The sequence below is a fragment of the Dromiciops gliroides genome, chromosome 2 (genome assembly GCF_019393635.1).
Source record: "Dromiciops gliroides isolate mDroGli1 chromosome 2, mDroGli1.pri, whole genome shotgun sequence".
In the NCBI taxonomy this organism is placed as follows: domain Eukaryota; kingdom Metazoa; phylum Chordata; class Mammalia; order Microbiotheria; family Microbiotheriidae; genus Dromiciops; species Dromiciops gliroides.
The window spans coordinates 518447550-518474241 of NC_057862.1; the positions used below are offsets into that span (position 1 = coordinate 518447550).

Sequence of the window (26692 nt, forward strand, 5' to 3'; positions counted from 1 at the left end):
CTTAGGTCTAACTAGGAAGGGAACTATCTGTGCCAGGTCTTAATATGTCACCTTCCCCTTACCCCTCAGTCACTAAACTCCAGTGGCTGCCATTTATGCTAGTTTGGCATTTAAAACTCTTCACAACTACATGTTCAGGCTTCTGCTACTTTATTCACCTCCATAAACTCTGCAATTCACTAGTCTACATGCTGTTCTTCCCATTATATCCCATCTCCCATCTTGGTGCCTTTACCCCCTATAGCTAAAATGGTCTCCCTCCTCACCTCTGCCTCCAAGTTTTCTGATTTCCCTCACCTTCTTTCTACAGGAGGCCCTTTCCTAGTCCCCTGAGTTGCTAGTGCTTTCCTTTGAAGATTCATTACCTTCTACCTACTTGAATTGGGACATTCCTCCCCCCCCCACCACCTCCACTCCTGCCCAAGCCCCGTGGAATGTATGTATATGCCTGCTTTCCCCCTTACTTTGTAGACCTAGAACATAGCAGAGTACCTGGCACACAGTGCTTAACAAATGCTTGTTAACTGACTGACTGAGGAAGGATTATGACAAGGTCCCAGGGTTGCTCCCACCGTGCAGCAGTGTTAATGACAGGTACCTTGCCATTTCCATACAAAAACTGGGGTGGAGGCCAACTAAAATAGGAGCAATAACAAGAATGACAAACCCTTTGCACAAAGAACAGACCAGCCATGCTAAGTAAGTCAGCCCCTGGAAATTGCTTGTTTCTGAAAGCACGCCTATTATATAGCTTATATTCTTGATTTAGCTCACTCTGGACTGGCCAAAATACCTTATCAAAAAAGGTAAAAGATGGGCACCAGACTTTCTCATACCCTTTATTTATTAACTGCACAGAAAACCAGTAAAATAGTAGCCCTAGCAAATCATGAAATGCTCTGCTCTTCCTTGTCCCTTGTTCCCCAACCATCTCACCGCTAGAACTACTATCATAACAGATTTTAAAAGTCAAATTAGATGGCACAAGGATAGGCAACTGGTTTTGGAGTCAGGATGACCTGAATTCCAATCCAGCCTCAGACACATACTTAGTGCCCCTAAGCAAGTCACTCAACTATTCATCCCTCAAACCCCCCTGATTTGAACCAGTTTTCTCATGGAGAGTTCTCTATGTCTCATAGATCTCTCATTCCCCCCCCCCATTTCCCTTATATAACATAGGAATAAATAATACATTTTCCATATATTAATTGTATGTCTTGGGTAAATTACTTAGTAGCCCAATGGTGCTAGGAAAAGTACTGGCTTTGGAGTTACAGGACTTGAGTCCTACTAACTTGCTAGGACTTCTTTGTTACTTTGGGCAAAGCTCTGGGCCTCATTAGCTCATAGACTTAGAACTAGAAGGAAACTTAGGTTGTTTAATCCAAACCCAACATCCTCAGATGAGGGAACAGAATCCCACAGTGGTTAAGTGATTTGGCCAAGGTCACATGCATAGCAAAAAGCAGATCACTGTTTCCTGTCTTTAAATGAGACAATTGGACTGAGTCTATGATTCTATTATTCATAGAATTTGGAGTTGGAAGAGACCTTCAGAAGTCACCTAATATAACCTCCTTATTTTCCAGATGAAAGATTAAATGACTCACACATGTAGTGAGGGGTAGAACTGGTACCCAATTCAAGTCCAAATCTAACGCTCTTTTTTTTTGGGGGGGGCGGGAAATGAGGGTTAAGTGACTTGCCCAAGTTCACACAGCTAGTGTCAAGTGTCTGAGGCTAGATTTGAACTCGGGTCCTCCTGAATCCAGGGCCAGTGCTTTATCCACTGTGCCGCCTAGCTGCCCCCTCTAATGTTCTTTTGTGTGATCACTATAGCCCTTACACCCATGTTATAATGAAATTTTAATAAAGATATAAATCTACACGTCACACCAACATATTCCATACTCATCCTGGCTTGGTGACTAGATAGGAATGGACCGAGGCCAGATGAGAGAATATATGTAAAGTACTTTGCAAACCTTAAAGGGATATACAAATCTTACCTATTAGTATTATATTTATGATAACTATAATCATCGTTATTATTATCAACCGTTACTTAATCTCAGGTGTCTTTGGCTACATGTGTCAGAAAACAAGGGTAGACTGATTATTCTATTTCGGATAATCTTGCCAAAGTGAATTCCTTATCTGAAACATCTTATTCATTATCAGATGAGGACCACCAACAAAACCATTCCAAGCTGTTTTTTTTTTTTAATTGAGGAGAGGGAACAGAGATTTAAACTATTTCTAATGGCTTTAGATGAACAACTGAAAATTATATGATTCTGTTATTTAATGGAATCATAGGAGGTTTGAATTGGTATGAATCTTAGAGATCATTTCTTCAAAGTCCTTACTTTATATGTGAGGGAACTTTTGTTGAAAAAAGGACTTGCCCATGGCAAACTGGACCCAGGTTTTCAATCTGAAAAATGAGCATTGTACTAATGTTGATTCAGCTCTCCCAGCTTTCAATGAGCATTTCCCAATGATTGTGAAGAAAGCAGGGCTTCTTAACCTTATGTACATGGAGGCCACAGTGGGTCCAAGAACTTGGATGGGGGAAAATTACTTCCTTTTACTAACCTTTAGCAATAGAATTTCTATTATGAATTAAAAAAAAAATATTATTCTAAGGGATTCATAGGCTCCATCAGACTTACAAAAAGGTTCCAAGATAGAATCTCTAGATGAGACAAATCCTAAGGTGTCCTCCAGCTCTATTGGATGATATATGAAAAATTTAAGATTTCAGATCTTTCTCAAACTAAGTCCTAGGTTGAAGTGTGGGTGGGGACAGGGTACTAAACTTATATAAAGGATTGCTTAGTTACTGAAATACTCCATTGTTTTCTTTTCTTTCATTCTTTTTTTTTTCAGGGCAATGAGGGTTAAGTGACTTGCCCAGGGTCACACAGCTAGTAAGTATCAAGTGTCTGAGGCCGAATTTGAACTCAAGTCCTCCTGAATCCAGGGCCGGTGCCCTATCCACTGTGCCACCTAGCTGCCCCTACTCCATTGTTTTCAATGAAAACTTACTTTGTGTGGCTCTTTCCATCTCTTGCCTCCTGTGCCTTTACATGAATACACTGTCCCCTATGCCTGCAATGCACACCTTCTACAATTCCTAGCTCCCTTCAAGGGTCTGGTGAAGGGCCATCTCCTACTTGAGGTCTTTGCAGATTCCATATTTCCCCGTTTGGGATCACAAAATTGTTAGGGCACTCCTCTACACCTTCAAAATCTCTTTTGGGTAGATTTTTATTATCTGTATATGATGGATTCCCCTTTCCCCATCCAGCCCTTGTGAAATGTAAGGTTTTTGAGGGCAGGGACCATTTGATTTCATTCTTGTCTTTTTCTTACCAGCATTTAGCACTGTTCTTGACACATACATAGTAAGTACTTAATAAATGCAGTTGAATTTAATTTTTTTTAAACCAGGAAAATACAATTGAAAAAAACCTTATACTTTATATAAAATCATAGCATTTTCCAGTGCAATTTGAGTCTCCGCTCTATCTACGACAGGAGCCATTTGTTTTTTCTGTTCCCATACTGCCTCATTCATTTTGGGGGATAACCTGTATTACTGACTCTTGTACTTGGCTTGATTTATGAGCCTGGAAGTCAGGTCACTCTTCTCTAGGAAGAAAAAGAATTTTTCTCTCTAATAAACTGATAAAATATCTGAAAAGGTCAATTCAGCGCTTGACAGAAACACATACAATTCCAACCCAATCCGATAAAACAACAACTACAAAACTTTTATCAGAAGAAAATGTAACTTGCCATTTTTTCAAACTCAATTGATTGGACTTTTTATCTGAAATGACAGACATTATAAGATAGGAAAAGCTACAGATAAGGAACCAAATTGAGCAGTCTTGAATCACATCAGATTGTATGCCCCTGGTTCAAACTCCCACACCTGCCCTGAATGGATCAATGAGTGTCTCTTGGCATTGTCCCCTCTGGAGTTTTGAAACACTGAAAAAGTGGGTGAACTTTGAGACTTCAGCGTTTATTTTGCGATTATAATTAACCTGCTCACCAGTTGCTATCGATCAGTTTTGAATAGGGGTGATAAAGTCTGACTGAATTTGTAGAGGTAGAATGGAGGGTAGCATGGGAAAAAAAGAACAGGAAAAGAGAAAAAAAAGATGAAAATATTTAAGAACTGAATACATTTTGAGAATGCAATGAGCCTCTAGCACTGGACTATGCACACAGTGTATGATCAATAAATAAATAGTGCTTGAATTGAATTTAATTCAAATACCAAAATTGGACCTGAGATCAGGAGGCTTCATGGCTCCCCCACATCTCTTTTCATTTTCTCAAGTAAAGAATGTTGAGATCCTATCCAATATAAAAGAAACAGTGGCTAAAACCTCCATCTCACTTGCAGAGATGCCTTTAAAATAACTTTATTTCCGTAATGTATGTAGTAATTTGTCTATAAGGACATGAAAAAAGAGTTCATTTTTTTAAAACAATGTCAAGGTGATTCTCACTCCCCTACAGTGCTGAGCACCAGAAAGCTAAATTCCCTTCTTTCAGATAAGAAGCTGAACATTCTGGCTTAATTTGATTACATAGTATTTTTTAAAATCCTATCTATGTTATAAAAGATACAACGAAAGGGTCAACTGCCAGAAACAACAGGAAAAAAGCCTTCACTGATGAACTATTTTGATGTCCTCCTTTACTTTGTTCATACTAGTGGTATAGTGTTTATCTTGAAGGAAAATCATAATCCTTATCCTTTCTCTCACCTTCCAAAGGATAGAATGTATTGAAACCTTCAATAGAAGAACATTTAGTTGATATAACAAGCATTATAATATTACAAGCATATTATAAACAGAAAGATACTTCTGTTTGTTTTGGGGGCAATGAGAAAGATTCTTTTAAAGGATCAGATTATGTTGTCCATAGACAGATTGTCTTTGTATTAACAAAATTTGTTTATTTGTGAAGCACCTGGATTCTGATGAATGATGATGTTCCCACAAGCCATGGCTAAGGAGGTAGCAAAGGGATTCACCTTAATATAAGTCAAGATGAGCCATAATTTTGTGGTCAGCAACTCCAAAAGTTTGGGCTCTAAACTGTAGCCAAAAGGATCAAAATGCATAATGAAAGGAACAAAAAGAGTAGGAGATGAATGAATGAATGAATGAATAAACAAACAAATGAATAAAACACTTTACGATTTGCAAATGGTTTTACAAGTATTATCATTTTATCTTCTCAACAACCCTGAGAAATAGGTGCTATTATTATTCCCATTCTATAGATGAGGAAACTGAAGCAGGCAGTTTCCTGATTAAGATCCCAAAGCTAGTTAAGTTTCTGAGGCTGTGTTCGATGGCAGGTGTTCTATTTATGTTCTACTTAGATGCCAACAACAAACAAGACAAGGTATATTGAGGAGGAAAATATGGAAAATCCTTAGATATTAAAACTTTAATAAGCTTTGCCTACATTATCTTTATTCTAAATGCATGAATGACATCATCTTGGCTGCAACTTCCTTACCAGGTTGGAACTTTACACTCTCTTATCCATGTCCACTCCTTCAGTCACATTGTCAAATAGACTTCAGTATTCAAGACCAGATGGGATTCAGAAAAAAAAACTATGGAGTCAGAATGCAGGCTGAAGCATACTATTTTCACTTTTGTTGTTGCTTTTTTTTTTTTTTTTTTGCAGGCAACGGGGGTAAAGTGACTTGCCCACGGTCACACAGCTAGTAAGTGTCAAGTGTCTGAGGCCGGATTTGAACTCAGGTACTCCTGAATCCAGGGCCGGTGCTTAACCACTGCGCCATCTAGCTGCCCCCTGTTGCTTTCTTTATTGTTCTTGTTTATTCTTTCTTGTGTTTTTTTCTTTTGTTCTGATTAATGTGGAAATATGTTTAACATGGTAGTAATGTATAACCTATATCAAATTGCTTGCTGGCCTCATGAGGGGGGAAGGAAGAGAAGGTGGGAGAAAAATTTGGACCTCAAAAATATCTTTACATGTAATTGAGAAAAATTAAACATAAAAAAAAAAAGACCAGATGAGACTATCTGTCCTGGGGTGTAGCCTACTTTGACTAAGCAATAAAAGCAAACTCTCTGGGACCCTTTGCAATTAATTAAATTTTAGTTTTTTGCCACATAAGGTGTTTTTATAAAAAATCCCATACAATATCAGAGTGGCCACAGGAACATAACAAATGTTTCTAGTGACTTCCCTTTAATCCCCAAATTCACCTGTTTCTCACTTCAGCTCATTTGGAACTGCTTGGGTCAGGGTCAAAGCAAAGGAAAAAAGAAATGACAGTCATAATGGTCAATTATACTATCTTCTTCCATAAGTTCCATAATATTACCCCACCCTACGGTTGAGGAAATGCCCAGGAGACATGTGGAGTCTGGGTTTTACTCTTAAAAACAAACAAACCTGAAGCAGCTAGGTGGCACAGTGGATAGAGCACTGGCCCTGGAGTCAGGAGGACCTCAGTTCAAATCCAGCCTCAGGCACTTGACACTTACTAGCTGTGTGACCCTGGGCAAGTCGCTTAACCCCAATTGCCTCACCAAAAAACAAACAACAACAACAAAAAACAAACAAAACAAAACACAAAACCCCAACAAGGAATCTTGCCGTGGTCCTTTCTGGTACTCATAGATCCATCATTATGGTCAGTGTGCATCTTTTTATCTTTCTGTACCTTTTCTAGGTCTGTGGTTCCCAAACTGTGGTACTGGAGAATTATTTCATATTTTAAATAGCATTTAATTTTTTGCAATTACATTTTAACATTCATTTAAAAAAATTTTTTTAGGTTCCAAATTTTTCTCCCTTCTTCCTCTCCCTCTTTCCTAAAATAGTAAGCAATTTGACATAGATTATATGTGCAATCATGTAAAAACATTTCCATATTAGTGATGTTGTGAAAGAAGAAACAGACCAAAAGGGGGGAAAAAACACCAAAAGAAAAGTGAAAATATTATGCTTCTATCCGCATTGAGATTCTACCAGTTCTTTCTCTGGATATGGATAGCATTTTCTATCATGAGTCCTTTGGGACTGTTTTGCACCATTGTATTGCTGAGGGAAAAAAAAAGGTAAGTCATTCATAGTTGATCACTGCACAATGTTGCTGTTACTATGTATGATGTTCTCCTGGTTCTACTCATTTCACATAGGTCTTTCTAGTCTTTTTCTAAATCTTTTTCTGAAATCTACCTACTCCTCATTTCTTATAGTACAAGAGAATTCCATTACATTCATATACCACAACTTGTTCAGCCATTTCCCAACTGATGGACATCCCATGGGGAGTTATTTTAATGGGGACTATCTCATTAAATGACTTTATATAATAACTTAGCAATCATACCTTCTGTGGATGGAATGAATAATCTGTCCCACAGATATGTAATAGTCAATAAACATTTATTAAGTACCTACTATATGCCAGGCATGGTGCCAAGTGCTAGGGATACAAAAAGAGGCAAAAGACAAGGAGCTCACAATCTAATATGGGAAACAACAAGCAAATAAATATTCACAGACATGCTATATAAAGGATAGATAGGAAATAATTAAAAGAGGGAAGGCACTAGAATCCACAGGGGTTGAGAAAGACTTCCTCCAGAAAATGAGATTTAATTGGGAGTTAAAAGAAGCCAAGGAAACTTGTCTGTGAAGATGAGAATGGTGAGCATTCAAGGCATAAAGGATAGCTAGGGGAAATCCTGGGAGCAGAAAGATAATGTCTTATTCAGGGAATATCAAAGCCAGTGTCACTGAATTGAAGAATATTTGTTGGAAAGTAAGGTATAAGAATAAGAAGACTGGGGGCAGCTAGGTGGCGCAGTGGATAGAGCACTGGCCCTGAAATCAGGAGTACCTGAGTTGAAATCTGGCCTCAGACACTTAACACTTACTAGCTGTGTGACCTTGGGCAAGTCACTTAACCCCAATTGCCTCACTAAAAAAAAAAAAAGAGTAAGAAGACTGGAAAAATAAGAGGGTAGTAGGTGATGAAGGGCTTTCATCGCCAGAGTATTTTGTGTTTGATCATGGAGGCAATAAGGAGCTACTAGAGTTTATTGAGTAGGGAGGAGACATGGCCAGTCCCATGCTTTAGGAAAATCACTTTGGTAGCAGAATGGAGGATGGAATGGAGTGGAGAGAGCCGAGGCAGGCAGAACCAGCAGGCTGTTGAAACAGTCTCTAGGCATGAGGTGATGAGGCACTACACCAGAGTGGTGACAGTGTCAGAGAGAAGGGGGAATAAAGGAGAGATGTTGCAAAGGTGAAATTAACAGGCCTTGACCACAGATTGGATATGAGGTGAGAGATGGTGAGGAATCCAGAATGACAGCAGAATGACAGGTGGGAAGACTGGTATTTCTCTCAACAGTAACAGGAAAGTTGGGAGAAGAGTGATTAATGAAAAAGATAATGAATTTGGCTTTGGACATACTGAGCTTTAGCTGTTTTCTTGGACATTCAGTTCAAGATGTCTGAAAAGCAGTTAGAAATAAAAGACTGAACCTCAGCATTAGGGCAGGATAAGTAGATCTGAGAATCATTAAGCACAGAGATTGCTCATTAAATCCATGGGAGCTGATGACATCACCAGTATAGTACAGTATAGAAGCAAAAGGGGGCCCAGGACAGAATCCTGTGAGACACATACAGTTAGAGGGCATGATCTGGATGAAGATCCAGTAAAGGAGACTGAGAAAGAGCAGTCAGATACATAGGAGGAAAACCAAGAAGAAGGGGTGTCCCCAAAACCTAGAGAGTAGAGGGTACCAAGGAAGAGAAGAGTGATCAAGAGTGTGTGTCAAAGACCTGAAGAGAGGCAGAAGAGAATGAAGATTGAGAAAAGGGCTTAATAATAGAAGTGAATGTTAAAGCTAGAAGGAACCTCAAAAACCTTGTAGGTCAACCCCCTGAGTATAATTGATACACAGCACCCTAAAACTTACAGTCAGTCAACAGGAATTTAAGTGCCTACTATGTGCCAGGCATTATGCTAAATGTTGGGGATACAATGAAAGGCAAAAAATAGTTCCTTTTCCTAAGGAGTTCACTGTCCAATGGGGAGACAACTTGGAAACAACCATAAACATACAGACCCGGACGGGATTAATTAGGGATAATTAAAATAGGGAAGCCATGAATAGTAAAGAGGGATGGGGAACAGCTTCCTTTAGAGGGTGTGATTTTATCTGGGTCCTGAAGGAAGCCAGAGAAAGCAAGAAACAGGAAATGAGGGAGAGAATTCCAGGTATGAAAGCCAGTGAAAATGGCTGGAGCTGAGGATCGGAGAGTTTTGTTCCAAAAAGAGCATGGAGGTCAGTGTCACTGGATCACTGGATTGCCAAGTATGGGAGTGGTCGAGATATAAGAAGACTGGAAAGACTGGGGGTGAGGGGTGTTATAAAGGGCTTTGAATGCCAAACAAAGAATTTTATATTTAATCCTAGTAAAGACTTTACATACTTTATCTCCTCCACTTTAAAAATGAAGACATTGAGACTCAGAGAGATTAAATGACTTGAAGGTAGGTCTTTCCCAACTCCAAGTCCATCATTCTATTCACTAAACAAGCCTTGCTGTCTCCTACCAAGTCATGATAATTATTATCAGGCATCTATTAAGTGGCCAGAGCATCATAGAATATTCAAGACACTCTGGCAGATATGGTTTCTGGAGTTCTTTAATACATTCTATTCTATGGAAAGAAAGTCAGTGTGCATTGCATTTGAGCTTGTTACCTTTAGCTAAGACTAAACATAACCAAAAAGAAAGTGTATTTTAATCCCCCCAAATACACAGAAAAAAAAAAAAGATTGTTCCTCTCCCCTCCCCCCCCCAACAAAGAATGCAGAATAAATGTCTTTTATCACTCCAGCATGCTGCTTCTGCTTATAAACTGCTTACATTAGAACAATAAAGAGTATTCGAGTTTGAGGAGAGAACAATCCCAGGTCAATGACTAGAGATTGAAGATTAGGAAAGGACGATAGGCCCCCTATTTTCAAGATGACCATAATTTCTCCCCTTGCAGGAGGAAATTACAACATAATGGGCATGATCTCCCCTTTCCCTGCTCCCCTGCTGTTCTTCTTCCCTTTACGTCTCTTATCTAAAGACTATCTCTCTTTAGGACCCAGATCAAATCAATCCCATCTCCCAGAAGCTTCCTTTGATTATTCCCAGCCTGAGGGTGATTTTTCCCACTTTGGAGAATTGTTAGTCTTTCCTGTCTATATTACTTAGAGTCCTGGACACACATGTGGGACACTTTTCTGTCCTTATTAGTGACCTTTTCCTAGAAAGAATATACCTTAATATCAAGCTCCTTCAGAATGTTATGTATCTCTGAATCCTCCCAAAGCACTAGGCACTCAGCACACACTAACATCTCTAGGGTCACTTTATGCTTCTAACACTGCAGAACCATGTTATCTGATGATGTCATGAAGACCATGAACGAAGTCCCCTGTTGTTCTATTCCCTCTGTCCCTGCTCTTTACTGGAAGCCTTCATTGCTCCTTTGGGGGTATCCTCCTACAACTTTTCCTTCTCTATGCTACCATCTCCTGATCTCTGGCTCCCATGTGAGTTCAGGAAAAGAGAACTGCCAGTTTTTTTAGTTTGTTTAGCTCTTAGCAACCTCTCCCCATAGTCCGTTCCACCACAACCACATAACTGGAGAAGCCTTTGGGCATTTTTATACTCATCTTTTAAACTATTCTCTCTGTCTTTTGGGTTCCCTCAGTGTAATTCATATTAATGAAGGTCAGAAAATACCTTTTAATCCCTTTTGTGCCATTGGCTTGGGTGAATCATTTGCAAAGGTTTCAATTAGCAAAAGTGCAATGGTTTTTAACTGTGGTGAGCAGGTATGTCAATTTCCCCATCATGTCCCTTGTGTTCCATGAAAATAATAGAAGCTGGCCTGGGTAGAAAAGACTGAAAAGGGCTTGTGAGCTTTGCCCTACTTCCAAGAGAAAGCAAAATCATTGTACTTACAACAAAAACATACCTTGAAAAGATTAAATCAATAAAACCATGTAAATTAATAACATTGTTATTTTCAAATTTTACCTTCAGATCAAAATAAGGATTGATAGAGTCCAGGATCTGATAGATTAAAAGTTTAAACCTCTGGTAAATAAAAGAATCCACTGATGGATAAACAAAAACTTCCAAAGCCAAGTAATAGACAATTAATCTTCTAGACCAGTTCTCCTTTACTAAGAAACACTAGGCAGAGAATCCAAAAGTTTAAGATAACTAAAGGATATGAAAAAGGGTTATGTATGGCTCAGCTCCCACCCCCCACCCCCCAAAAGAAAAAAAGTTCCCAGAGAGCTGGTTCATATACAGGAAGTGTTTTTTCCCTCAGTACATTTGCCTATAGAATTTTTTAAAAGTTTAAAAAAGGCTTTAGAAAAAAACACATGGGATTATCATTATATATTAAAGTTTAAAATAGCTATATGTGGAAATTATATCCTTTAGAGCTATCACAATGCACCAAACTGAGGAAGGTAGTACTATCCTTCAATATTTCAAAATAAATGAACATTGATGCCTTGAACCATTAAGCAAAATAACTTGTAATTAAATAAGCTACAAATGACATAAGGACAAATCCTGCTGTAACCAAGCAAGCCACTCAGTTGTTCTCATGCCATTTTCCAGGTAATTACTACCCTCCTAATAAAGTAAGTCAGGCCTATGAATTCTCCAAAGTGGGAAAAATCACCTTAGAATGAGAGCAATCAAAGAAAGGTTCTGGGAGATGGGATTGATTTGAGCCTAGGCTGAGTGATAGCCATTCTAAGAAAGGAATTAAGGAAAGACGGAGGCTTTTGGCTGATCTGCAGGAATAAGGCTATCCCACCCAATAGGCTTCTGGTATGATCGGTAACTCCCTTAACAAGCTGTGCAAAGCTGCAAATGGCCGTTACTCTCTGGGCCTTTATTCATCTGTAAAGTGAGGAAGTTGGATCAGATAAGCTTTAAGGTCCTTTCCAGCTCTAAAGTACTATGGTTCTATGACATTTGAGAGATTTATTCTATGATGGATAAATGACCAATATGGAAAAGCATTTTGTTAGTTAAACAAGGCTTCTCTCAGATGATTAAGGAAGGAAGGAAATGATTATTTATTTATTATATACCTATTATGTGTCAAATGGTTTACAAATATCTCATTTGATCTTCACCACAACTCTGGGAGGTAGGTGCTATTATTATCATCCCCATTTTATAGTTGAGGAAAACAGAGGTTAAGTGGACTGGCCCAGGGTCACACAGCTAGTTTAAGTGTCAAAGGCTGCATTTGAACTAAGGTTTTCATGACTGCCACCTAACTGCCTAATTAAGACAGGGTCTAACTAATTATACAAATATACCTTAACATATAATCAATTTAACTGATACTTTAAATATTTCTATGACACTTTGGGATCCTTGGAGGGTTGATTGTTATGTTTTCCTATATGCAAAGGAGTTTTATTATTTCATTGGAATACTTACATTGCACAACGGATTATTGCTAGTAGTGTCACAATTTATTTTAACCATCCCCACCAAATCTGATAAAATTCTCTACATTTTGAAATATTAAAATCCCATTTTTACTTTCCCATGAAATTTTATAAAAATATATTTTTATAAAACACCTAAAAGGTGTTTTTTACACATCTATTATAAGTTAACTGAATAGTTTCCTATAGCAAATTCATAGCATAGAATTATAAACTTATATAAGGTCATTTTAATTCAACCTAACTTCCAATGAAGATTTCCTGTCTTTCACAGATGTCAATCAAGCCAGTTAGTACTCAGAATTCTTCTGAGGACCTTGTGAGGCAACAAGTTAAATGGATGGGCAAGACTAATAAGTTAAAATAAGCTTTCCTAAAACTTTCACTTCCTGATCCCAATTTTGCTTTCTGGGATTACATAAAATCTGTTTAGTTATTTCCCCATATAAGAGCTCTTTAAATATCTGAAGACAGGGGGTGGCTGGGTGGCACAATGGATAGAGCACCAGCCCTGGATTCAGGAGTACCTGAGTTCAAATCTGGCCTCAGACACTTGACACTTACTAGCTGTGTGACCCTGGGCAAGTCACTTAACCCCCATTGCCCTGCAAAAAAAAGAAAAAAATATATATATATGAAGGCAGAGACAGCTTTCTCCTCTTTCATTCTCACAACCCTTCCCCCATGCTTGCCTGCCATAGTCTCTTTTCCAGGCTAAATATCATGAATAATTATATAATTATCTCTGCTGAATTTAATTTTTAAAAAATTTAGATCAGATTTTAATCTCACACACAGCTACACTGGCATATATGTTGATTATGTGTGGTGGTGTACAACTTATTCCCCATCATGTGTGTATTAAAAAATGTCTCATCTCGCATTCAAAGTGTAGGCAGGTTGAAGCTAAAGATCAAATGAGTATATATATGTATATACATACACATAACTTTGTAAACTTTTAAAGTGTAAATAACAATAGGTTGGTGATGATGATAGTAACATCTGTTGCTTTGTCAAAATCTTTTGTTTGTTTTTCCTTTTCACATTTAACGCTATGATCAGGAGGCCAAAAGTTTGTTTTGTTGTTGTTTTGGTGTTGTAATTCATCACTGTATGGAAACTCCCTCCACCAATGAAGGTAGGCAACTCAATTGTGATTTACAGTCTGAGAGGTTCCATGACTTGCCCAGAGTCCCAAAGGCAGACCTTGAACTGGCTAGGTAGCCACTGTCACTGATTATAATTACATGTAGAAAAATAAACTTCACTGTCAAATCAACTTAAATCACAGTCACTATTGTGTAAAGGTAACAGGTTCTTTAAAACAAAATGTGGTTTTATACTGGAACAACATAACTGATGAAATCCAAAGTCCTTAAAATCTATTTTTTATCTTGAGACATTTATCATCAATCGTTTACTGAGTACTCAATATTTGCAAGGCACTCAAATTAGGTTGGAGATAGATACCAAGAGTTAAATTCTTGCTTTCCAGTTTATAATTCAATAAGAAGATAGAACATGCATCTGAAAAGATAAATAATAATGGGAGGCAGCCAGTCACAAATATTAAATAATGTCCCAATAACACTGAAGGTGTCTATTCCAACTTATTTGCACAGGGCTTACATGTTTTATTTCATGACATTGAGATTCCAACAATTTTCATGATCTGAAAGACAATGGCTAGGGCTTTCAATTCAACAAACATCTAGTAAGCCCTTGATGTGTTCGGGGAACTGTGCATTTCACCAAACACAAAAGAAGATAACACTCGTGCTTTTATTTTTTTTTGTTTTTTTGTTTTGTTTTGTTTTGTTTTTGTTTTAGTGAGGCAGTTGGGGTTAAGTGACTTGCCCAGGGTCACACAGCTGGTAAGTGTTAAGTGTCTAAGGTCGGATTTGAACTCAGGTACTCCTGACTCCAGGGCCGGTGCTCTATCCACTGCGCCATCTAGCTGCCCCCAACACTTGTGCTTTTAAAAAAGAAAGAAAAGAAAAAAGAAGAAAAAAACTAATCCTTATTTGCTTTTCAAAACAGGGGTACCAGTTCAGGACACTGCACTTAAATGATGATGCTGGGCATTCCTAAAGCATGTACTTATGTAAAGAGTACCCTATGTAAGCCTGAAAATATGACACATTCCACATATCAAGAGAAAATCTCCAAGGATGGATAATCATTTCCAATAGCAAATACTGGGAAATGTTACTTCAGAGTAATATGGACCTGCACACAGCTGGTGAACAGTTTTTGGTCACAGGCTAGACCCTTGGGCGCTTTCTGGACACTTTGTAGATCTCAGTAGCCCTATCCTAGTGTCACAGTTTAGAGTTTCCTCATCCGTTGCTGGCGTTCTAATTCCTGGGTGTGTGGGTTTGATACTAACTAAATACTAAAGGAGTGCTGGAGGTGGGATTCCTTTCCATTTTGGAGGTATTCGAATTCAAGGTAAGATTGTACATACCGAAGAGGAACAGAAACGGTTTCGAGTAGAAACTACACAGCTGTAGCTATCCATTTGTCAAAAGAGGCCGACAGGAGGTTTCAAACCCTACCTACTTCAAGGCCAATCTGCCGGAAGTCCTACAGCTGCCCACAGGGTGGGTAAGGAGGAAGTGGCAGAGGAGGGAGGAATTTGGCCTTCTCACACTGAGGACAGTAGAATACAGAAGGGAGGGCTTCAGCCCAGCCACCACAGCAGACCAGAAACTATACATTTTCCTCCATTTACCGAGCCTGCGGATTTACCGACACTACCGAAATAATCCATTTCCCCAGATAAAGCTTTGAGGGAGAAGTACGAAAAGATTTTTTTCCTCTCACTCTGGACCAGAAGAACCGTACCCCAAATCTTGTTTAGTTGACAGGCTGGGAATGCGAGTCTCAAAGTCCCTGCTTCCCCCTAAACCAGAAGATCTGATCTTGAGCCTTCCTCTTCAGCAGAACCTCCAATGCCACCGCCAGAGCCCAGGTTTTGGCCAATTTCACTTGAACTTGAGTTCCTATAGCCCTTTTCCAGGCCAGGACCCGTTCTCTATCCTAATCACAACCAAAGTAAGAGAGTTGCAATTTACAAGGGAGCCCCCAGGCAATTAGCACAACTTCATTCTGTAGTTTCGTGCACTAAAAAGCGACAGTGAAAGTTGGGGTAGAGCAAGAGAGAAACTGAAAGGATTTCCCTTACTAAATGGTCAATTCAACCCCAGTCGTCGAAGAAACAATATCCCCGAAACAAATCTTAGTCTACATATAAATGCCTGGAGGGGAGTGTGTCTCAAATACCAATTCTCATCGACACCTCCATTTTGAAAGGATCCATCCCCGCTTTTTTAACCTGCAAAGCAAAAGGCAATCTGTCAGATACTAGATTCTCTGCAGAAGGCGATTCACCAAATAAATTAACTTCAGGCGCGTTTCTTTTGTTTTCCAGATTGAAATACAGCACCCAACCATTTACTTATTGTTCGTTCAGCCACCACCACTACTATTACCGCCCCCCCCTCCCCCCGCCTTAAAACAACCGACTAAAACGAACCCTAGGAACGTCCCAGAGTGTCTTAACCAGAGGTGGAGCACCGTCGAAAGAGCTTCCAACTCCTCAAAACCTGGGTTCTAATCTTAACTCCTGTATCCTAGCCGTATAATTGGAGTGTCTCTGTACCTCAGAGCGCTTTGCTTTCTTCATCTGCAGAACGCGGCTACTACTTTTTCCGTGGGCTATTTGGACTGCAGGTGGAGGGTAAACGGTGGTGGGAAATGTGAACGTTGTTGATGGCACAGCAGGTAATGCAGCCCCTTATCATCTACTCTAGAGGTATCCAACACTCCCAAAATGCAAGTAGGAAATATTTAACAAAATAAATAAAAATACAATAGAACACAAGGTTAATGTATGGTTTTTAAGTCTATGTGTGGTCTGCAAGGATCTTTATGTACAGTTTAGTGGCTCCCGTTTCTATTTGACACCACAGATATACTCCAGCACCACTAGGGTAAACTAAGGTAAAGAAGGAGGGCAGGCCTTTCCCCAGGTCACAGTAATTAGCATGAGCTCAGCGGTTGAATCCTACGACATCCCCTATCCCTGACTGCATCCAAAAGTTTAACGCCCTCAGGGCTGTGATTTTAGCATAGGGTTCTTAAACTGATTTCCCTTCTATCCGAGGGCGTTTTCCCCACAAGACCGTGTTAATTCGAGGGCAGGAAAAGGAGCTGCCACACAGACGTGCCAGGCAACTTGGCCAATCTTCCCTCCCCGCCCCTTACCAAATGGCGGAGAAGGACGTCCGCCAGGCCCGCCCGCGCCAAAGTTTCCAAGGGAGTCCAGTCTGCGAGGCAAGAACAATAGAAAGAAAGGCCAGGAAGGCTGTACCAGTTATATAATCAGTAGCCGGCGTCGGGGAGTGTTGAGGCACAAGTAAAATAATCTCAACAGAGTCCAGGTTCCCATACTACCTTCACGACCCGTGGTCCAGGAGCTGTGTTTCAATCAAAAGAAAAGCTTCTACACCTCTCTGGACGGGTGGTAATTTTGCTAGGTGAGAAGCATTAATCTTTTGGCCCCTCTAAGTCTGCCACTCCCAGCATCTTGGATAGAAAGAACTTCCCCTTCGCCGTCCCATTTACTTCTCTTAAAGAGTGCTTCATTCCAGTCCTTTATTCCTTCCTAAAGCTCTCTGGGTTGGCGAGTTACCTTGGAGATGCTCAGCCCAATTTATACTCCTTAGCCATATAGATACTATTAGCACAGGGTTGGCGCTTAGTAGGCGCTTAATAAAGTTTTATATGACATGTAATAGCCCCATTTTGCTGAAGGTGGAAGCATACTCAGTGAAATTAAGCAACTTGTCCAGTGTCACTGGGCTGGGGGTGGGGAAGCTGAACTGGGTGGGTCAAGATATAATATCGGTCTAGATCAAAGGAGAGGGTCTTTCTACTGCAAGTCCTGTCCTCTTTAAAATAATAATAATAATAATTTTTTAACCATGCCTCAGATACATTTTCATAATACCCCAAGAATCTCTTCCCATTCATCCCCTTCCTTATATTTAGTCACTTAGGGAAGATGAAATGTGCTCTATAGGATTCCGAGGTAAGGGAATGTGGAGGTGACATATTCAAGTGTCCCTTTTTCATGTATGACACTCATGGAGTCCAGGCAGCCATTCCTCCCCCAAAGGTAAAACCCCAACTTTCCCTTACCGAAAAAATCAAAACAGTTGCAGAAAACTTTCCTCCCCATCCCAAGAAAAGAAGCTTCCTTCTCCAGCTCTCCTTTATAGTCCTTAGATACCAAGTGGCCCTTCGATTCCGGGTCAGGGTCAGTTTTTGGCAAACCCAGGTAGTGGACATTACCCCTCTCCCCATGCCTCTCAAACCCTTGTAGAATGAGGGATTGGATTCCCTGAGGGCGTTGATCCCAGAGTGGAATCAGATTCTAATCTCTCTAGAGGGCCTTAATTTCCTTCTCAGCAAGATGAAAATTGGACACCAATTTTTAGATCCATTCTAGTTCTCCCTTTCAACTGGGAGAGAGATGAGCCCTGGTTTCTTAAATCTCTAATCCACAGAATGGGTACAGTGGAAACTTTAGGGCCAGAATGCTGACGGCGCCACCACTTTTCACTTACCTAGATTGGGGTGTCTTGTAGCTGGGTTGGCCCGGCCGGGCAAACTGTGCAGTCCTGGTCCGTCATAAGACCCTGCAGAAGCTGCTGCGGCTGCAGCCCAAGATGCTCCCATGTCTGCAGCTGTCATGTAGGCTGCAGCGGCTGCTGCGGCGGCGGCGGGGTAGGGGCTAGAATAAGAGCCCCCGAAGCTGGGCCGCCCATACTGCTCGCGGCCTCCGAGGCCAGCTGCGCTTCCAGCCCCACCGGTGCCGTAGGCGGCTGCCTCCCGGGCTGCGGCTGCTGCTGCAGCGGCTGCCAACGAGCCAGTGGCTCCTGGGAAGGAGAAGCGGGGCGACATGGGTGGAGGCGTGTAAGCAGAGCCCTCGGGCCCAGGCTGGCTCCAAGCCGGACTGCCCTGCTGTGCAGCGGTCCCGCTCCCCGACGGGGCAGCCCCTGCGCTGCTACTAGAACTGCTCCCTCCCGGTCCGGATCCGGCCGCCCCTGATCCGCCGCCTTGCAGGTAAGACAAGCTCAACATGGAAGACGGCACTCGGGGAGTGGGCACGTAGACTGGGGAGGAGGCGGCCCCGGCTCCATGCATGAAGGCTCCAGGCCCTCCGGTCTCGTAAGCCCCGGGAGGGGGACCGTGGTTAGCCATGGCCAGGCTCTGGTACATTTCGGTGACGTCTAAGCCCTCCCCTGTCCAAGTCCTCTTTTTTCCTCTGAGAGTCAAATCTCCCCTCAAAAAAGAACCCACAGAGTAGGGGAAGACGATGTTTTAAAAAAGCTACGGTGGTCAAAGTTCAAAAAACAACAAAAAATATTTTTATGATATTAGAACGAAATTTAAATCCAGTTTAGGACTAGAGTGCCTTCGTTTATGAATTCAATAGCAAATTGAAGATTTGTCACAAACTGACCAGGAGGGACTGAGGATGAGGAAGGTGCCTTCAAGATTTTCCTGGTTTGCGGCTAGTAGAGCTTTCTGCTGGGGGGGGGGGGACCCAAGGGAGAAGAAAGTGAGAGTAGGGGAGGAGTGTAGATCGATTCTTTCTGTTGAGTCTGTTGAGTTGGGTGAGGGTCTTTGGAGCCTCTGGTCTTCTGACCTTAAAGAGTGCAGCACTCCCGCCTTGGGCGGGGCCGGCGGCAACCCTCTGCCCAACTCGTGTCCGATGCAGATGCCTGGGCTGTCTCTAGGTGTTCTCACCGCTGCCGCCAACAGGATTCCCCTAATAACAGAGGGAGAAACAAGCAAGGGGGAAATCATCATCTTTGCGCACTATCCTTCCCCTCCTCCTCCGGCCTCCGAAGCAATACAGAAAGATAGAAAGAATAATAATTTTTAAACCCCCCAATTTCTCAGTCTCAAGTCCAAGCCCCGGCATCCCGGAGACGCGGGAGCGGCGACTTTTGTCTAGTTATGGTGCCCAGCTCCAACCCCCCATCCCCACCCCCGGACCTCGCCGATTCAGCATCCAAAGGGACATCTTTGGGGTCAGGCGCGAGCCACAGTCTGATCTGAGGACTTCATTTTTTCACTGGCTGATGGAGAAAGGATTGGACTTCACAATTTTAGGTTTTACTCCATTATTTGATATTTCTATTTAAAGGCACTTCTTTTTCTGATTTTTATTCTTGCCCCACTCTAAAACTGCTAAGGTAAGCTTCCTGTGTTTTCGGCTTCTAAGAGTCTAGTTGAGAGGGGGGCCAGACTACAGTCCCTGGGCTCCCAGACTTCGGGAGTACCCGTTGTGTCACTTCCCCAGCCCCAGGCCTCAGCCAGCCCTGGTAAAACTTTTTTTTCCCCTTGTACATTAAGAAAAGGCTCCATGATAGCTTTGGGACGGGGCACAGAGGCATTTGTGAAACTAAATTCCTGAGAGATGTGTGGTGCTAACGCTAACTAGGTTTGTGGTCCGAACTTGAACTAGACGGGCCCGAACGATCTAGGATTAGAATTATTAATTTCCAAAGTGCAGTTAATTCTCTTGGTTGTAAAAGACCACACAGAGGAGTACTTAATCTTACAACACTAATTTGTTTGTTGTATTATATCAACTAATGTAGAATTTTATAGCTGTAACAGACTTCAGAGATAATGAAACTGGGGCCCAGAGTGGTTAATTTGACTTGTCCAAGATTATACAGATACTATTTTAATTCCACAAACAAATAATAGAACAATCTCCATAAAGCCTCATTTATTTTCAATCAGCGAACAAATACAGTGCTAGGCTCTGGGGATAGAAACAAACAAACAAAAATTATCATCTTAAGTACAATAATAGATTTCCTAAAAATATGAACTAGTAGGAACATGATTAAAGATATCCTAGGAAGCGTGTACATTGATTGCGTCGGATATAAAGTGCTACTTAAATAATCATTAGTTTACTCTAAGATATGGCAATAGAATCTGTGACATGGAAACCCTAATGCTTTGTAAAAGCTGCTTGCAAAGATAACTCTTGCGATTTAGGGAAAATGGAGTAGCTCTAGCAACTTACTGGCACTTGGTCTGGATTGTTTATGGCTTTCCTTCAAAGCAGTCTTTCAATTCATTAGTGTTTTGCAAACTGTCTCTTGGGTGTCAAAGTATAAGAAGTTTGGTTGAGAAGATAGGTACTAAGAATTTGATCTGGGGTCTTCACACACACACACACACACACACACCATTACCCCCTTTTGAAAATGAAGGAAAAAAAACGAAGAAGGGAAATAAATGACCTCTGGGAATAAACTTGAGGGCAGATGGACCTTCCGGCACTTGGCTGTTTCGTTGCATCCGTGATCCTTTCTGTATGGGCGGTTTCTCCCTCTACTCTCTCATCCTGTGAGATTCTCATCCACTCATTAAATTTTAAATAAAAGACCTCAATTATTCGGGCGATTCTCTTGAAACATTCCATTCATGATAAACAATATTAAAAGAAATTATGGTTTTAAGAGATTAATTTTCAGATCATGAGTAGAAAAGCAAAGGCCTTTTCCTCCATTGTCTTTTAACACAATTTATCTATACACCGAGATGTGAATGTTATTTATGGAAGACCTATAAATAATTCAATAAACTGACCCAGGTCTTTGTCTTTACCTTTCCTATGTAACTATTCTTACATGGCTTCATAAAGGAGGATTACTGGAACAGTAAGAACAAGGAGGGGAACCACACCTACGGGTTTTTCAACCATTGCCTAGGGAAAGTCGGAATCAGTTTGCATTTTATCCCGTCAGATCATTTAGAGAGGAATATTTGTTTTAAAAGCAAACAAATAAATATTTCTCTCTAAATGGGGGGGGGGGGGAGGGTTGAGGGGGGTAAGAAAAAGAAAGGCGAAATCAGCATAAGAGTGCCTGAAGCTAGGTTGTGTGAACATCGTCTGGTCCAGGAAGCAGGAAGAATGGTGCTGGTGCCAGCTTTCTTCTCTCCTGTTTTCTGATTCCCTGAAGCAATCATTTTCCCCAAATTCAGGAAAAAATAAACTTTCTTTCTCTAGCACTTAAAAGATTTCTTCTATCATCTTCCCCTCCCCCCCCCATGGGCTAAAGGATAAGAAATTTAGAATTGAAAGGAACCCTAAAGGTAATTTTGTCCAGGAGCTTTTAAGCTTTTTTTTTCATCATGGATCCTTTGGCAGTCTGGTGAAACTTACAGATGTTTCTCCTGATAATAATTTTAAATACATAAAATGAAATACAAAGGATGACAAAGGCAATCAATTACCTTGAAATAGTTATCAAAATCTGTTCTCAAAAAAGTTCACGGTCCTCAAATTTAGAACCCCTGAATTCAACCCTCTTAGTTTTAAGATGTAGAAACTGAGGCCCAGAGCGGTTGTGATTTTGCCCAAAGTTACACCAGTGATCACTTTATTTCACACTATCTCTAGTACTTACTCAAAAAAGCAAGCACCCTGGGTCTTTCTCATTGACGCTCTCCTTTCCTCGTCTTCCCTTTTCTCTCCAAGAAATGACTTTACTCTTGCCATAAGGGCACAAAGGCATATGCACACATACTCAGGCTTACACAAACAGCTGCTTCCAGCTACACAAATACACACGAGAGCAAACAGCCCTGAGATTCGAAGATTGTGCTGTCCCTGTAATTCCACCTGTCATACGTGCCCTCTCCCCCTCAAAAACCCGCCACCACTACCCAAGTCAGTCCTTTCTGTAGGAACACGTCAGATATTCAGCGTGAAGAAGCTTGTTTCTCTTCCCTTGCTCACTCCCCTAGCGCCCAGCCAAAGGAACCCACACACAGCCCTTTTTTGCTTCACTCCAGCTCCCTACCAGAGTGAATCTCCCGCCCAAAGCCAAGGGAGATAACGTCAGGGATAAGAGCAGATAACCACAGGAGCGGAGAGTGGAGGTGAGTGGGGGCGAATGTGCGTGAAAATTCCTCTTATCTACCACCTCTAGTTCTCCTTCAGTTTCGCCCAAGCGTAGTTTTATGCAGAGAAGTGGGGTGCTTGGTTTTGTTTTGTTTTGTTTTTTGTTCTTTTGGGTTTTTTGCATGTCTCATATTATCTTAACTGTCAAGTAGGGTGGTGTGGAAGTGGGGAAGACCAGGGGACTAGAAGCGTCCACCGGCATCCTGTCAAATCTGGGGCTACAGAGATATCCCCACTCCACCAATATCAGTTAGAATTTCTGTTAGCACACTAGGGCAAAGGCACCCATTTGTGTGTGATCGTTCATTATGGTGAGGATGTGAGCGTATCGCTCTGCATATGTTGGAGTCGACGGGGTGCGCTTCTGTAAGGAGGTAGCTTACATAGCCAAAGGGTGCACACGTCTGCATATGTCTACGTGTGCATTTATCAACCAAATTCATATGTGTGCTCTCTCTACACGTCTGTTTGGGCGTCGGTCAGGGGTTGTTGCTGAGTAGGGCAAATATGGAAGTGGGAATCTGAGCCCTGGATGGGGGGCGTTTTATGCATTGAAATACGCACAAAGGGACCTTAAATATCCCTCCAGAATTGCTCCCTTTATTTCTCAAATTTCGAATTGAAAACGCAAATAACATTCGACAAACTCTGGTTGGTTTAGAAGGCACTTTGGGAGGGGGGATTTACCGAGGCGGGAGGAGAGACTGGAGGAGAATAGCAAGTGACTTAGACAAGTGTGCATTTCTACCTTTCGAGTCTCATTCTACCCACAGCGAAAACTCGTTATGACTAAACTTTAGCTTTTTGAAGGAAAAAAAGGTGTGTGGGGGGGAGGGGCGCGGAAGAAGATTAGGAAAACTCTACCGACCTGTGAAGGGTGAGATCTTTCTTCTTGGTTGACGCACCCCTTGGCTGCTTTTGGAGAGCTGAGAGCCTGGGTCTTCTCGTGGCTCGCGGTGAGAGCCCAAGACAGTGGGAGGCCTGGAAGTCTGGGGGATGGAGGGTTCTAGCTGTCAGCCTGCAGGCTTCTTCAGAGTACCTAGCCCAGGGCTTCCGACGCCTTCACTTCTCCGCCTCTCCTCACTCCCCCTCTCCCTGCTTCTCAGATTGTGACTGGTTTGGTCTCGTCACGTGGCGGGAGGGGGCGGGAGGTGCCTAGTATCGGTTGCACAGTCAGCTGGCGCCGGACTGTGAGGCTGTTTAAAAAATACACACAGCAGGCAAAGTCCAGTTGGGGGATCTCCGAGGGAAACTCAAATATGTGCCTGGGACCAACGGGGCTTACACTCAACGCCAAGACGGTCATTATTAGTGTTGATTATGCTTACTATCCTCACCTTCATTCTCTTCAAATATAGTCCCTGTCCCTTGGCTTCTCCTATTCAGCCTGCTGGGATTGGGGGGGGGGAAGGGGAGGGGCTGTTGACTCTCGGGGTTGCGCGTCTGTGGATCTTTACCAATTGAATAGTTTCTGAGGGCAGCTATATATTCCCAGGCTTCCTACTGATCGTGAATGAAGATGGGATTAAGGGAGGAATGAATGTGTCTAACGTCGGAGGGGCCTTGGAAAAACTTTTTTCTTTCTTCCTAGCAGGGTGGAGAGACTCGAAGAAGGCTGGACTGGGAGGAGGAAAGGGAGGGGAGACAATCCCGGGGCTGATAGGTTCGCCGAGGACCAAAGCTTCCCCCCCCCCCCCCCGCAATTTCTCTCTCTCTCTCTCTCTCTCTCTCTCTCTCTCTCTCTCTCTCTCTCTCTCTCTCTCTCTCACACACACACACACACACACACACTCATCAAGGTGAATATACGTGTGTGCATATATACATTTATATTCGTACACATTTATTGATAAGATTTGCAAAACCTGAGCCCCTTCCAGTCTTCCTCTTTCTCTCTCCACGTTTTCCCCCTTGGATTCCAGTGTGTTCCCCACTATCACCAGCCAAAAAGGTGCTGCAGAATATTCACATGGAGGCAGCGTTCCTGTGAAGGGGTAGTGGGTGAGTGGGGATTCGGAGGAAGGATGGCTTCCCCTCCCCACCCCACAACCCCCTGCTTCCCACTTCCCTGTCTCCAGGTAAGTTTTGTCCACGCTGCGGCCGTAAGTGTCAATGATATGGAGGCCCTCTATGCTTAGGGGCGGAGAGCTGAATAGTACCCTCAGACAGGTCTAAAGGTTAATAGAGCAATCACAAGGCCGGATTACCGCGTAAAAATAACCCATCGATTAGCCCGCAGCCTTCGGCCCCAGATAACGCAGATCAGGCTCTCACGCTTTTGGTTCAGCGTGGTATCCCGCCCCCACGCCCCCCAATATATTTCTCCTACCCAGGACAGCATCCCTTCCATTCTTCCTCCCCTCCCCCCGTTCCCGCAGCATCCTAGATTAGAGGGGAACAGGTTCTGAGGTGGGCTGTATCTGGAGGGTGGACTGTGGGTAGAAGGCAGGAAGTGCGGAAGCCAGATGAGACCAGTGCGGTCCCGGAGCGACTAGGGCAGAAAAAGTCCGGACACTGGAAAACTTTCCCACAGAAAAGAGTCCCGCCTAGGGATTTGGAGTTTTTATCTGGATTATGGATCTCAGTGTAGGCTGAGGTGAGAGACACAACTTCCCAAACCCAAAGTAGGTTCATTCATTTAAATTCTTGGATGGCCCTAAAGGAAGGAAGAGAAGGACTGAGGGGCGGGTGGAAAATTCTATGCAGCTCATCTCCAAAACTACCCAAGGGGGGCGGGGGGGGGGGCGGCCGAGAAGTTAAGGACAAGCACTCCTGTTCCCGTGGTGTGTGTGTGTGTGTGTGTGTGTGTGTGTGTGTGTGTGTGTGTGTGTGGTTACTGTGTGTTTGGGAAGGGATATTCAGTTCTAGATGACCCCCCTCCCCCGTTCATGTATTAAAGCGAAACTCCCGATGTTTAAGTATTCTCCTTCGAAATCTGATCATACCTCTCTTCACACTCCTGTAAACCCTGTCAATATGAGTACAGTGGCAAGTGTTTAAATTCTCAGATCAAGTTAAAACACTGCTGGCACAGCTCCTGGCAATTTGCAAGGTTCAGAACTGACAGCCTGGGCTGAGATTGGACAAGCAAGGTGGAGGTCCAGCCTTGGGAGTCTGCCCTTGTACAATGGAAGACAGGACTCCTACCCAGAATGAAACCAGCTGGAGTGGAGCAGAGTCGGGCTACCCAAGCCAGTTCACCACTCTGAATGAAGGGTGGATGTAGATGGGCGCATGCCGCTGACTCCCTGCCAAGTCCCATCAGGTCAAGCCAAAGCAAGGGGGAAGGACCCTGGGACCAAGACAGGCCCAGAAACTCGAGATGGCATTGGCCACGAAGACACTCGTTGGAATAGTCACTTCAGTGCTGCTAGATTGGAAAGGGAAGTGGGGAGCAGCCGGCTCAAAGGACCAAGGCTTACTTTTAGAACTGTTGAATTTTGGGGGGATAGGGAGTTATTGCCCCCCTTTTCTTAGTGGAGAGAATTCCAAAATGCTGCACCATTATTTCATGGCCTTCAACTTCCCCTCCCCACACAAAATTCTGGGGACTAAAAGAGAAATGTTGATGGAGAAAGGAGAATGAGCATGGGGGAGGGGGCTAACTACTTTTTTTGAAAAAGATGATTTGTAAAGCAGGAGAGGCAGCACACAGAAACTTGGGCATAGGAGAAGTTTGGCAAGATGGTTTCAACTATCCCCTCCACCTCTAGTATTCTATGAATTTATGTAATAAAATGCCAGGAGCTCTCCAAGAATCACGTAACTCTCAGGATCAGACTGGAAGATGATCTTTTCTAAATTCATTGGTAGCAGCGGTGGTAAAGTTATCTCCATGCCCTCCACAATAGGGGTAGGTGAGAGGTGAGGATAAAGGCTATGTGCACAGGGGCAGAGAGTTCTGTAAGCCATGCCTGGTTCTAGGAAGACTGCGACTTGCGGGTGAGATAGGAAGGAATCTGGGGGCTGCCTTATAGGGTTTTCTTGATCAAATCTAGAGAAAGGAAGTACCCGGGACACCCATACCTGAATGCCAGAGAGCAGCTCCATGGCCTAAAATTCACTGAAGGGAAGAGGTTAGAGGTGA

General features: G+C 42.4%; 1 protein-coding gene across 1 annotated transcript in view; it reads right to left on the reverse strand.

The window, feature by feature from the left end:
• GATA4 (GATA binding protein 4) overlaps window positions 1-23616 on the reverse strand; it is a 75575-nt gene extending 51959 nt beyond the window's left edge. The window contains exons 1-2 of the mRNA XM_043986121.1: window positions 23474-23616; window positions 18233-19440 (exon numbers count right to left, since the gene is read on the reverse strand). Coding sequence (XP_043842056.1) covers window positions 18233-18887 — 655 coding nt within the window. The 5' untranslated portion in view covers window positions 18888-19440; window positions 23474-23616. The remainder of the gene's footprint in view (window positions 1-18232; window positions 19441-23473) is intronic.
• Window positions 23617-26692: the final 3076 nt, after the last annotated feature.